Below are 14770 nucleotides of genomic sequence, written 5' to 3'. Positions count from 1 at the left end.
AAAATTACTGAAGGAAGATTTTTCCATCTAAGAAAAGACAAACTAAGCTAATAAGTGGCTAACCCTGAAAAAAAAAGCCTGTGTTCCTTAACTGCCTTGAAGGGTCATATTAACATTCTCTGCTCAAAGACACATTTTTTAATAAAAATTCAAAGGTATTTTCACCCCCAAAAATGTATAACATCTGGGCTCCTAAATGGTTCAATTATCATTGGCCTAGATATTTTCCCAAGAAAACAAAAAGGCTGTCCACATAAAAACTTGCAAAGGAATGTTTATGCCAGCTTTATTTATAATAGCCAAAAAATGGGAACAGCCTAAAACAATAGGCAAATGGATAGACAAATTATAATATACCCATAAGATAGAATAAAAAGGATCAAGCTTTTGATATATACAAAACACACACACACAAAAAAACAGAGGAACCTTAAAACCGTTATGCCGAAAGAAACCCCAAGGAATGGGAGAAAATATTTGGAAATCATATAGCTGATAATGGTCTAGTATCTAGAATTTATAAAGAACTCTTACAGTTTCACAACAAAACAACAAACAATTAAAAAATGGACAAAGGATCTGAATAGATACTTTCCAAAGAAGATTGCAAAAGGCCAACAAACACATGAAAAGATGCTCAACAGCATTAGTCATTAGAGAAATACAAATCAAAGCCACAATAAGATACCACTTTATACCAGCTAGGATGGCCATAATTAAAAACAAAGGAAGTAGCCAGTGTCGGCAAGGCTGTGGAACAACTCGAACCCTTCTCATTCGTTGCTGGTGGGGAATGTAAAATGGCACAGCCACTTTGAAAAACAGTAAAATCAAACATAGAGTTACCATGTGACTCAGCAATTTCACTCCAAGATATTCTATACCCAAAAGAATAGAAAACAGATGTCCAAGCAAAAACCTGGACACAAATGTTCAGAGCAGCACTATTCACAATAGTCAAAAGGCAGAAACCCAAATCTATCAGTTGATAAATGGTTAAACAAAATGTGGTCTATCTATACAATGGAATATTATTCAGCAATAAAAAGGAATGAGTACTAATATACACTAGAACATAAATAAACCTTGAAAACATAAGTGAAAGAAAGCCTGACACCAAAGGCCACGTATTTTATGATTCCATGTATATGAAATGTCCAGGCAAATCCTTAGAGACAAAAATCAGAGTAGTGGTTGCCAAGGGCCTGGGGGAAGGCGGGAATGGGGAACACTGCTTAATGGGGACAGGGTTTCCTTTTGGGGTGGCGCAAACGTTCTGGGACTAGAGGGTGATAATGGTTGTACAACACTGTGAATGTACTTAAAACTACTGAATTACACTTCAAAATATTTAAAATGGTAAGTATTATGCTATTTGTATTTTATCACAATTTTTAGAAATATTACTTCCAAAAAAATCAGTATGCTGAAAGAAGCCAGGGCAAAAAAAAAAAAAAAAAAAAAAGTACATACTGTGATTCCATTTGTATAAAATTCCAGAAAATGCTAACTCATCTACAGTGATAGAAAGCAGGTCAGTCATTGCCTGAGGGGGAAGGGATTAAGGGAAAGAGAGAAGGATAATAAATTATAAAAGGCAATGAAGAAACTTTCGGGGCTGATAAAAAAATATTTATAAGCTTGATTGTTTGATGGATGCTTTAAACACGCACAGCTTAGTATATTTCAAGTATGCCTCTGTAAACAGACAAAAACATTGTTTAAATTATCATTGGACCTCTAAACTCTTAGACTTCTTAAATGTCTAATCAAAATACACCGAGGAACTTGACCATAAGTTCTTTCACAGGTCAAAAGCAAACAATCCTTTCCTGATTTATGGGTTCTATTAAGTCAGGTTTTTTTTTACATACCGTGGTTTCTTGAAGCAAAAGAACACCTGTAACAATGTCTGCTAAGACCGTTCAACAAGTACGCCCGGTAGAGACTGAGCGAGCTTGATGTGGCCATGTTTCAAGTCAGGAATTCTTCTTGCTATTAATAGGAACCCAGGACACTTTAAATCATTGCTGATTCCTGGTTTTCTGAATTGGTTCAGAAATGGTCTGGTAGGACTTGGCAGACACTCGCTTTGCAAACCAAACTATCATATCTGTTATTATTTTAGCACATGCTGAGAGGATTATAAGTGTTTATATACTCTCAGTGAGCATCAAATTCAGATCTTGCCTAACATGCCTAACAAGCAGAGTCAGACAGTGAATCGATGCCAGAGTCAGATTTGCTCGTGGAATTTAAATTGGGATATGGATTTCACTTTAAACCAAAAGGCGTGCTTACATTACAGGGGAAAAGGGGGGTAGGACCCAAAAGAATGGTTTTAATTGGATTGCTTAGTTTGTCTCAAATTAAATTTTACCTACTTTCAAAGTTATTTCAGCAATTTTTTTTCTATACTTTTTTTTGTAAATGATGGGTTTTATAGAAATTATTTTGAGGACACAGATATTTACATAAAAATGATATTTACCTAACATTCTCCCATCCCAGCCCCACCCCACCACTTCTTTCATAAATACTATTTCTTAGCTTTGTTGGGTCTTTAAATGTTTGTGACTTGATACACTCATCTGTAAAATGGGGAAAATAACAGCCCTTACCTCAGGATTATTGTTGGATTAAATGAATTATACGTGAAGTGCTTAGGATAGTAGAGGGCACTCAGGAAGCACTCAATGAATGTTCATTGTTATTCACTTTATATTATTGTTCCCTTTTACAGATGAGAACTCTGAGGCTCAGGATTAGTGGAGGCAAAGCTGAATCTGGAACACAGAGCTTGGCTGCTCCTGATTCTTTTCACTACTCCACACCACCTTCCCCCATACATATTTTCTGCATGAAAATAAAAGCACCAATCTGGAAGAGGCAAAAATAGCTGTGTAACTTAAATCTAAAAAGCATGAACAAACTGGTAGTCACAGACCAGCTCCGGGACTCACCAAGTTTAGGCTCCCGGGCAAGTCATCAGTCATTTTTAAAGTCAGCCTCATGTAGTGATTTTGAAAAGGAAAATAAAGGGTTTTTGCGAAGAGTGGACATAGTTTCGAGAGGATGCCAAAAAATTGTGTGAGCTAGCAAAAATGACATTAGCATCCACTCACTGCCACCAGCATTAAAAGGGATTTATATTAACTTGATATGGACATTAAAAAATACTGCAGCTCGTGACAGAATGCCTGCCGTAGAGGTTAAGTAGGAAGTGACTGGCCCATCAGTTAAGTTCCTATTAAGTCGGGACTAGAAAAATCCAGAAGCTCCAGATATATGCACAGGCTGGTACAATACAACATATTTTCAAGGCTATCAGATTTAAACCATTTATCCATTCTAACATGATATTTAGTTATCATTTAAGTTCCATATATTTCATCCAAGGAGGCTTTTTCAGAATATGGTCAAATTAAAATACAAAACCACTAGATGAAAGTGTGTTGGAAAACAGAATATTCAGAGGGTCTCACGGTATCTGTCCCAAAGACAACTTAGTAATCACTAAGAAAAAGATGTCCCGTTACGAAGGAGAGACTGGGTGGTGGCCACATTGACCAAAGGAACAAACTCAGTGGAACAGACATCACCTGTTGCATACCGTTACCAAAATGGTTAATCTGAACTGGTCATGAGGAAACGACAGACACATCCAGGTCATGGCTCATTCTACAAGACGACTAATCTGGAATCTTCCGTCACAAAGAACAGAAAAAGGCGGGTATACTTGCTAAATTAGAAGAGATACCATAAACAAATGCAAGACCAGGTTGTTGTTTTTAAATAGCTATATGAGATATTTTTAGAACAATTTGAAAAAGTTAGAAATCTAGTGTTCAGTAGAAAAAATTATTTAAGATTAATTTCCTTAGCTATGATAACAGAATGAGGGTGATGCCACTTACTCTCACGTAGCTGGAGGAGCGGAGTATGATGCTCGGATTGCTTGGCAGGATGGCACAGAGCAGGAGATGTCCTGGGAAGACCCAGTCTACCGCCACCTGCACAAAAACCTATCAGGGGCCTTGTCTGGTGTTGGCTCAGTTGGTTGGGTGTCCCCCTGTGAACTGAAAGGTTGCCGGTTCGATTTGCTGGTCAGGGCACATGCCCAGGTTTCAGGTTCAATCCCTGGTAGGGGGTATGCAGGAGGCAGCTGGTCTATGTTTCTCTCTCTCCCTCACTTCCTCTCTTGCTAAAAATAAACTATTGTTTTAAAAAAAAAAAAAAAAAACCTACCAGGAGTCAGGGAGGCGAAAAAAACATAGCCAAGGATGTTTTTTGTAATCCCCTTGAGGGATCTGAACAGACTAGAGCCCATGGTTAAATAGTTTAAGAATGTTCTCCATTCCACTGTCCCCTGTGTCCAGGCAGACAAAAGTCTAGCAGAAACGTAATAGAAAGATGAGGATTCCCATCCCAGCCTGACCAGTGCCTTGCTGTGTGACCTTGAACAATTCACTTGTCTTCTATGATGCTCATTTGCCTTACGGGGAAGTATAGGAGGGCGGGGCTCAAGCAGCTCTCAGATGCCGTCCAGGCCTGAAATCTAAAATGCTAACGTAATGGGCAGTTGAGCCTTAAAGACAGTACAATACCAATATGAAATGTCTATTCCTATTTTTGTTCTAAAAAATGCAGTTTTCTTTTCTCTGATTATAAAGTTAATACACACTAATGGAAAGAAACAGAAAGTTTTAAAAAAAAGACGAACCCCTATAGCTGCACCACCTAGAGTTGGAACCACTGTTGACATCTTTATGTTTGTTCTTTAGGTGTTTTTCCCCAGGCTTCGCAGGCACCTGTGTAGACAACCATACACATTTAAAAACAAACAAACATGAGATCCGTGTGGGCATGCTGCATGTGATCATTTTTAGTTAACAGTATTATCTGGTTTATGTCCCCTATTAATCAATATAAAGTAACAAAATTGTCCTAATGAGCTGAATAGTACACGCTGTTATTATACATGCAAATGATTGATTTTCTCAACTGAGGACCATTTAGCCGATTTTTAATTTTTGCTCTTCTAGACAATGCTGCAACAAATATTCTTATGTATGTAACTTAAAGTCTATCATTATGATTTAATCACACAACCCATCCCCCATTTTATGCAGAAGGCTCTAAAAAATCTCTTAAAAAGCAAATCAAGGCTCTCCGGGTCGCGGCAATCGGTGACCCGGTGACCCCGGGAGGACGCAGGGCCCAAGGAGGCCCGACCTTCGGAGGCTCTGGAAACAACCCCTGGTCCCTTCCACGCAAGGAGGCCACGGGGAAACCCGAGGCCCCGCCTTTGGACAACCGCGATCTCTCCGCCAAGTGTTTTTCAGGCCGCGAGCTCTGGGCCGCGTGTCTGCAACCCACGCAGCAGCCTGACCCTGCCTCACGGTTCACCGAGTCCGGTCTGCGCGCGGTGGTCTGGCCCCTAGAAGACGCCTGCAGGTCCCGAGTTTATGGTGTTTGTCTTTAAAAACAACATCACCAAACACACTCCCACCTGCCTGTGTTTAACACAGTCCAACTTAGAGACATGACAATTAATGATTGGACCTGTCTCCTGAATTGAAAACAGAATTCTCTGTGTAAACTCAAGTATTCATTTTAACAATCAAAAATAATTGACATGCCAAAATAATTGTTTTCGCTTTTAAAAATTTCTAGTGACTAGAAGATGATATCAAACGTCCTCCTTCTCACTGACAGTGCCTATTTTTCTGACTTAAAATCATGTCACTGATTCAAATACCCTTGGCAAATGTTGGAGAAAGCATTTTAATGGTCATTGCTGTTTCCATGAGCCACCAATCTCACAAACATGTACCTGGACCCATGGCTACAATATTGCTGACCCAGCAGCTCAGTGGTTGAGCTTCTCGTCCTATGAACCAGGAGGTCATGGTTCGATTCCTGGATGGGGCACGTGCCCTGGTTGCAGGCTTGATCCCAGTGTGGGGCATGCAAGAGGCAGCCGATCAATGATTCCCGCTCATCGTTGATGTTTCTATCTTTCTCTCCCCTCCTTTCCTCTCTGAAATCAATAAAAATATACATTTTTAAAAATAATAAAAATTTTTAAAAATAGAACTGCTATGGAGTTTATTCTATCAGATGTACAGCAGGAGAGGGGAGGCACGCTACTCTGACAACCACTCAGCACTATTCCTGGAGGGTCACATAATTTTATTCTTGGAAGGAACTGCCATCGCTCATTTCCAATCCCTGGGGGGGCTGGATTCGGAAGGTTAATTGGCTTGTCCAGGTCACCCACTCCCAATCCAAGGTTTTCTTGTCCTCTCTGCCCCTTTTTGTCAGAGACCCAATAATTAATTTAGAGCAAAGGTGTCCCTTTGACACTTGCCAATATCAGGCAGATCCTAAATCATCCTATTCGATAATGAATTTTAAATAAACCAAAAGAAGTACCTTTAGAATTTACACAACCTTGTCCACTCCTTTAGGGTCATGACACTGGGGGTCAGGTTGGAGGGCAGATGTACTCAGGGCCAAAAACAAATTTGGGAGAGGATCTACAGACAAGCTGCAAAACTGAAAAGTATTAAGATGTCCAGACCGCAGTGAGCGGAGGCTTCCAGGTTTGGGCTAGAAGTGGGAAGTGGCAACTGATAACTGATGGGTCTTTACTGTGATGGAGAAAAAGCAGGTGCAAAGTAAGGGCAGCAGCAAATGGCCTCGTGCATCCTTAAAGCAAATACCCACATTAAAAGAAGGGCAAAGTGGCGTGAAAACTATCTTTATGGGGTGACAACCACCCCCCAGCCCATGCGTGACCCTCAGCCTTTTGTTTCTGAACACATGGAAAGATTTATTCAGCAAACTGAGCTACAAGTTATTAACACCTCCTCATGCAAGTTGCCTAACGGCTCCCTTTTTGCTCATAAAACACATTCAAAGCAACGTGTACCATCTCCCTGACGGATGTGCTGTCAGTGAGTGGGAAAAGTTGCCTTGTAAACCGTCAAGGGGACTTATTTCTCTTCGGAACATAGGAAAGAGGAGGATCGATTGACTTGGCCGTAACTCCCGCTGCTGTAAAGACTTTATCACAGCCCAGCCTGTGTGGCTCAGTGGTTGAGGTTCAACCTATGAACCAGGAGGTCAGGGTTCGATTCCCAATCAAAGCACATGCCCAGGATGCGGGCTCGATCTCCAGTGTGGGGTGTGCAGGAGGCAGCCGATCCATGATTCTCTCTCATCACTGATGTTTCTATCTTTCTCTCCCTTCCCCTTCCTCTCTGAAATCAATAAAAATATATATTTTTAAAAAGACTTTATCACAGGCCCTGGCTGGTTAGCTCAGTTGGTTAGATCATTGTCCTCATACACCAAAGTTGCAGGCTCAATCCCCAGTGAGGGCACATATAAGAAGCAACCAATACGCCCAGCCGGTTTGGCTCACTAGATAGAGCGTTGGGCTGGGGACTGAAGGGTCCCAGGTTTGATTCCGGTCAAGGGCATGTACCTTGGTTGCAGGCACATCCCCAGTAGGGGGTGTGCAGGAGGCAGCTGATCAATGCTTCTCTCTCATCGATGTTTTTAACTCTCTATCCCTCTCCCTTCCTCTCTGTCAAAAATCAATAAAATATATTTTTTTAAAAAAAGAAGCAACCAATAAATGCATAAGCAAGTGGAACAACAAATTGATGTCTGTCTCTTTCTATCGCTTTCCTCTTCCTCTCTCTCTCTCTCTCTCTCTCTCTCTCTCTCTCTCTCAAATCAATCAATAAAAAAAGACTTTATCATATTAGAATATGCATCATATCCAAAATACACAAATAAAATATTGGAGGGTGCAAGGGTCCTTCCCTTCCACCTCTTTCTCAAACAGCTGGCAGCGATGACTTATCCCCAAACTCGTTGTCTGTAAATGTCAAAGACTGAAACCTTAGTTGGGTGGAATTTAAACGGTGACCACCCACCGAGCCAGGCAAAATATCAGCCCACCGCCAACACCCCCTCGGCGGTGTTGGAAACCAAATTCACATTCCTGATTCAAAAATGTGCCTATTTAATTAAAGTCAGGATTTCCCAGTCTTCTTACTGGTGGGAACAAGCAGGATCAGGTTTCCAGGATAACACACATATCACCAAGATCCGACCAGGTTCATTACCCAGAAAGTGAAATGCCATAAACTCCTTTCCACAAACCACTAATTACCGTCTTTGCTCTGACTCTGGAATACGGATCACTTTACATTCTGCAAAACTTTTCAACAGGCTCTTCTAAACACAGCTACCAGTCACTCACACCAGCTGTGGCTGCACAGCCACTTTCCCTGTTAAAATACACCAAATCCTATCAGTGAGACCATCCCAAACAAGATAATTACTGTGGCAGGAAATGAAAATCAGATGAAGTGGGGTTTTTGTGGCACAGGAAACCCCTTCAGGCTTTTGTCTGGCAGGGGGACCGGCTGATGAAGGGAGAAAGGAGCCCTGACTCTGAATGTCTCTTTGGAGTTTCAACTCCGCTATCTCAAGCTGCTTCTTCCAGCCTTACCTTCCATGTTCAGTTCAGTCCATTTCATTCTAGCCCTTGATTAGACCCCGGTTCCCAACATTGTGTGGATTCTTGTTTATCAAAGCTGTGGATGGCACTACATTAGTTTGTCCCCTGGAGGATTAGCTGTTGTGGCAGAGAAGAAATATTAGTTTAACTGGAATCAAAAACCTACAGCCGCAAGAAAAAGAAATCGAGAGAGAGAGAGAGAGAGAGAGAGAGAGAGAGAGAGAGAGAGAGAGACAGAGAGAAAGAAACTGGATAATGTAGGATCATTTCACTGTGAGTCGATCCTGGCGGGGTTTCTTTCCCCCCTGGTAACTCTAAGGAAAGACAAAGAGATCCTAACCGATCAGAGTTCACATTCCAACTGGGATTTTAAAATTATGAATTTGATAAACTGCTCAGGAGGTAGCAAAAGAGTAAGTGATAAAAGAATAAAATGGGTGATCAAGTTTTTCTTCTTTTCTTTCCCTATAGCTCTGGCATTGGACCAGCCCTGTGTACACCATATGTATAGTCATTTACCATGACGAATGGGAATAATGTACTACATTTCATAATACTGATCTCTTTGGACATGTCAGAAAAACTCATAACTGGATGGCTACACTTACTATCTAAAAATACTTAGCACAACAAACCCTCAAGCACAATTTCCTTTAAAAAAAAAAAAATACCCTTAAGAGACTTTCTAGAGAAGCAAAGAAAGTTTGCAGAATGCTAAAAACCCACCCTCTCTCCTTCGCTGTTTTGGGTAACCGCTTAATCCTTTCAGATGTTTTCTCCTGCTGAATGCTTGTCTTACGTGCAGTTTAAGATGGTATTTAAAATTGTCAAAATTCCTTCCACAATTGTATCCCTGTTTCCCCTAAAAACGGACTCAAACTGATGTTAGAAACTGGCACAGATGTTAGAAATTCCATCCTTTTTCCAGAAACGGACTGAGTATGAGTGAGGTAATATCCCTTTTGGCAAATTCTTATTTCCTCCCTAATTTTGGATGTAATTGTCAGCATGTCCATCAAAGTGGGTGGACATCACACATAACTCGCCTGCATATTGCTTCATAAGAGATGCGTGGAGATCTTTCCAAATGCAGAATGTCTGCAAAAATTCTCTGCAATCACAGTGACGACTTGTAATATTTTCTATTCTGAATCGAGGAGAGCACTTTGCTCTGAAAACACAGTCAGCAAAACACAGTCGGCCAGTGTAACTAACGCCATGCGGAAGACCATAAACTTGAGAAATTAAAGCTGGATTTATATCTCCATAAGTCACAAACACAGGCCGGTGACAAGAGCTAGCAAATGCTAACCCAAAACTTTTTCAATTTTTATAATTCATTTTTATTCACTGCTTATCGAAATAATCTGGAAAGGGAAAAAGTAAGTCGTCTACACTCAAACTAAATATGCAACCCGATGTCATACATTAGCCAGAAATATTTTGCTGTAAATCAAATAATTTCAGAAAAATCACCTATGTGGTCACCTCATGGAAGGTGTGTGTGCTTGTTTGGTTAATTTTCACCATGGGTTAGTGGTACATTTAGTAGTTGCATTTGACAATTGCCGTCAACATTTCACGCAGAATTGAATAGCCTGCTTTCATTGTGGAGAGAGTTGTAAAACGTATAACCTAAGATTCCACTTTCTGATGTTCATCGAGGTTAATAAATAACTTCTTATAAACCAGAACTAGGTTTGATTTCAAAGCACAAAATTAAAATGTAAAATACTTTTGAAAATGTGAATGCTTAAGATGATAAATCCTTAAAAAGCATTCCCCGAAACACACAGCTCAATGTTAGCTTACTTTCTGCTGATACGGAGAATATATTTTAAGCCCTCAAATTATTCTGATTTTCTAAACTCATCCCAAATCTCCTCTCAAAGTATTATTTATATTTCTTGTTGCCCAAGTGGTTGACATAATGTTTTACATTTTATGCAATAATATCTCCACAGTGGCCAACTTAGAGAATGCACATTTAAAACAAAGATCCCACAAGATATGAGCTATGCGAATCTGAACATCGCTGACAGTCTTTATCGGTAATGCCAATATTGGTCAGGAGTCTGGGGTTAACAAGAGCAGAAAGATCATGGACTATTCTTGATGAAAACCAAGAATGCAATAATAAGAAAACTAAATGTCCCCGAGTAGAACAAAAGTACTCCACAGAAATTAACTTTCGATGCAATCTTCCTAAGTACTGAGACTGGCTTTCATAAAACAAACACCAAAACCAGTCTCATTATTATTAGTCATAAACCCCAAATCACCCTTGTAGAGAAAGACCTTGAAAGATAAGTGCACAAATATCATTATTCATCGTGCTACCCCATGTGTTTATCGACATAAAGGTAATATACCACAGTTCTCTTAAGGCCAAATACAATCTATGTGAATGGGAAGCAATTTTTATTATGATCATGATGATTATTTCATCAAGTCATTGACTTTACCCCAAATGAAAGCTGTTATTAATGAAAATCAGTACACCTGGACATTAAGACATACCGAGACATTAAGAAGTGAAACATTTCTTGTAATCCTTAAACGCTAAGCGATATGAAGACTGATATTTTTCATCACTGTGAAAGAGGTCCTAGCTTCCCCTCTTATAAATTACATAACAACCTCACTAAAATAACTAGAAAAAAATACGGGTCCCACAACAAAACTTATTTCATATTTGATCCACTGGAGGAGAAGTGCATCCAAAGCTCTAGTTCACAAAATTCCGAATCAAGAGGCCAACAGCTCCTTGCTCAGCTAAAGGCAACCTCCCCACTACATTGTCTCAAAGATGGCTGATGCAAACAGCGCCTCATAACTACAGAAAAACGGTTGCTCAGATTAAATTATGCAAACGTAGTTTCAAAATAACATGCTCAGGTTTCAGCGCACTCAAGGTGGACCTGCAAAGCATTTGCCACCTTACGCCTGGTCCCAGCGGAATCTCTGTGGGTACCGAGGGGAGCGCGAACCCCAAATCATCCTTATATAGAAAGACCTTGAAAGAGAAGCGCACAAATATCAAATCCCACAGGCACACTCCCTGGCCTGGACCTGGCTCCTGCACTGATCTGTCAAACAAGGCGAGCTGTCAGGCGCTGCTTGAGGTCTCCATCCTCCACTTCTGGCAGGAGAGGCCATCTTTGAAAAGCCTACGCTCATCTTTTCAAAGTAAGATATTCCAGATACAGAATTTCCAAAATGGAGATGAATTTACCGGGTAAATTACTTAGCATACGCGGTCACTGAAATATACGTTAAACGATCCATTTTCTACAAAATGGCATTTATTTTCGACCTGGCAACATTTCATCATCAGACACCCATCTACGAAGACTTTTCTGTGAGCATAAAACTCCTAGTTTTGTTTTGAGTGTTTTTTTTTCTAATTAAATGTAAACGGTAGGAAAGTGCAGGGTGATTACAATACAAAAGCAAATTCAATAAATTTAATGTGCAGCCTAATCTTAAGCCACAAAATATTGGCCCAGCAAGAAGCACATTAGGTGTTTTCCAATTAATAACTGGTCAATTAAGCATCTTTTTTTTTTTTTTAGTAAGTGAAATTTAAGTTTTAAACATGTTTTCCTCTATGGGTTTATAATTATAGTAAAGACTAAAGAGAAAATTTAAATAATGATGTACATAAGCTGTCAATCATATTTAGTCTTACTGAAATAATCTGCAAAACAATAGGAAGAGAATGACAATATAAAACATTTTCAATTTTTATGTAGTTGGAAAGTTGCTAGCCGCTGAGTTATATAAAAGTTAAAGTAAAAAAAGTGTCCTAAATGGAGCTTTGTGTTCTGCTAGTCAAAAAAAAAAAACGGGAACCATTTTGTTCTGAAATATACCAGCGTTCTTAGACGTCAAACTTGAATTTTCACTCTCCTTTCTATTACATAAATCAGCCTTAACCACCACAGTTAAGTACCACTTACTTCCATTTACATCCCATCACTGGTTATTTCTCTTCCTGCATTTAAGAAAGTTTATGTAACTCAAAGCATCCATGCAGCAGCGCTGGAAAAGACGCCTGCTCTGTTGCAGAAGGTTGGCTTTGCTGTGCTTGTGTGTACATCTCCAGTTTCGACAATGTCGCCCAAGCTCGCATCATCCAGGTTTCGCTCTACTTCTGACACTAGCTTTGAGGACTTCGCTAGAAGCTGAGGGCTTGAAACCCCTAGGAGAACAGATATCCTTCCAACAAACCAACCTTCTAGGCCTCACACTGTGGAATAAAGCCTCAAAAGAAGTAACACAACGTCCCCGGGGTGCTTTTATGTCCCCGCGTGGGCTGAAAGGGAGTCGGCGGCCTGTGGACCACCCTAACCTGCTCGCGCGCGGGGAAAGCCGCTGAAGGGGGACCACCCGGGGCGCACAGGCCGGAATCGCGAGATGCTAACTTTAATGGAAAACGGTTGCGCCACTGAAAACTCCTCGCAAGGGCCTTCTTGCAAAGTGTAAACACGTCTTGCGGGGCAAAGCAAAACATGTTGTTTACAAACCCTCGCCGCCCTTTGCACCCAGGGCCGCTGGTGGCCTTCAGAGGCACCACTGAGAGCGCCTTCTTGGTGGCGGCATGTCACTCGCACACGCTCACGCGCGCGCACACTCACGCGCGGCTCTCCATACGTTCCGGCGGCCTCTTGGGACCAGAAAGATGAAATAGAACCTCTGGTCCATGTCCCCCTAATGTGGGCTATTTTAGTTCAAAATATCCAGTGACATCCCTGAAGAGGAGCAAAGGGGGATAAAGAAAACCAAAGTTACTTTCCCTGAATAACTAGGCTTCCTCGTCCCCAACCTCGCAAACAGCCAGAATGACGCCTACTCCGCAGGGAAAATGGGCAGGAGAACTTCAAACGCACTGGCGGCCCGGATAAGTTCCGTGGGGAGGGAAAGCCACGGAAGGGGGCGTCCGGGATGCGTTCCCCAGCGCACCCCGCTCCCTCCTCTTACTTTTGGATGATCTGGGGTAGGCCGGCTGGGGGCGGAGGCGGCGGCTGCATCCCTCGCGGGCCCGGGGCTGGAGGCGCCGGGGCACCGGGCACGCTGCGGGCATCTCTGTCCGGTTGCTCGGAGCCGCTGGCGTCCGCGTCCTGGCTCATGGCTGCGGCCGGCACCCGGTGAAGCGAGAGCTGTCCCGGCTCGCGGCGAGAGAGCGCACGCGAGGGGCGGCCCCGGGACACGGACGCTCACTGGCCGGGGTCCCCGTGCCCAGTCCCCTTGTCCTTCCCGGTGGCGCGGGGAGGAGACGCGAGGGGCGGGGAAGAGGCAGTCCCGGCGGCGCCGCCTCCTCCTCCTCCTCCCGCCGCTCCCGCTCGTCCGACCAGGCCACGCGGAGCCGGGGTCAGGGGGCGTCTCCCGGCGGCCAGAGCCGCCGGGTGGCCGGGGGCTGCTTGGAGCCCGGGTGGTCGGGAGAGCTCTGCCCGCCGAACCCCGGCACGGCGTGCGCCCCCCGCCACCGTGCGCCCGCGGGGTCCCAGGCCCCGCGCCCCGCAGCGCAGGCAACCGCGTGAGGCGGCCAGACGCACGCCAGCGGCCGGCCGGGCCGCCGAGTTCTGGGCGCTCCCCGGAGCCGGCCGCCGGGCTGCCCGGAGACGGAGCCGGAGCCGGAGACGGCGCGCCTCGCGCTCCTGCCAAGCGCCGGGGACGGAGCGCGCCCGGGCGTCCGCGCACCTCACCGGCGCGAAGAGCTCGCGGCTTGGCACCTTCCGGCGTCTGGCGCCCGGCCAGCGCCACCCGGGCTGAGGGGCCCCGACCCTGGGAGTGCAACGCCCGGACCCTCCCCCAGGTCGATGGGACTTGGGACCCCAGATCTTAGACGACCAGGCCCGACGGCTCTCCAGACTGTCAGCTCCAGCTGCTGGCTTCAGGGGTCCCCAGAAGCCGCCGGTGGGGCCGCTGTGGTTGGTCATCTTTTCCCCTCTCTTCTCTAAAAGGCCCGCCGCAATCCCGCGAGCGCAAAGACAAAAGCAAGCATGCTTTGTATTCTTGTTACTTCTTGGCGAAATCTCAGTGGAAATGTGAAGAATGAAAAAGAGAGAGTACTCGGACTCCGCGCCTCCGCCATCCCCGCCTCTGAAGCTCTGCTGGCTGCCCGGGAGCCTGTGCGCGCCGGTTCACCTGTACACACCCGTGGACAAGGGCGTCCTGCCCTAGGAAACACCCAGGCAAGGGGCAGCTTAATGTCCTGGCGCTGGG

At 43.6% G+C, this 14770-nt stretch overlaps 1 protein-coding gene across 1 annotated transcript in view; it reads right to left on the bottom strand.

Moving 5' to 3' along the window:
• The window catches only part of RBM20 (RNA binding motif protein 20), a gene marked incomplete at its 5' end in the record, with an annotated part of 174696 nt that extends 161022 nt beyond the window's left edge, over positions 1-13674 (bottom strand). Inside the window, one exon of the mRNA XM_081104738.1 lies at positions 13526-13674. Within this exon, the coding sequence (XP_080960864.1) occupies positions 13526-13674 (149 nt within the window). The remainder of the gene's footprint in view (positions 1-13525) is intronic.
• Positions 13675-14770: the final 1096 nt, after the last annotated feature.

This window comes from Myotis nattereri (genome assembly GCF_964212035.1).
Source record: "Myotis nattereri genome assembly, chromosome: 13".
NCBI classification, from domain to species: Eukaryota; Metazoa; Chordata; class Mammalia; order Chiroptera; family Vespertilionidae; genus Myotis; species Myotis nattereri.
The sequence above is the reverse complement of the archived record's forward strand: the minus strand, read 5'-3'. Positions and strand labels throughout refer to the sequence as shown.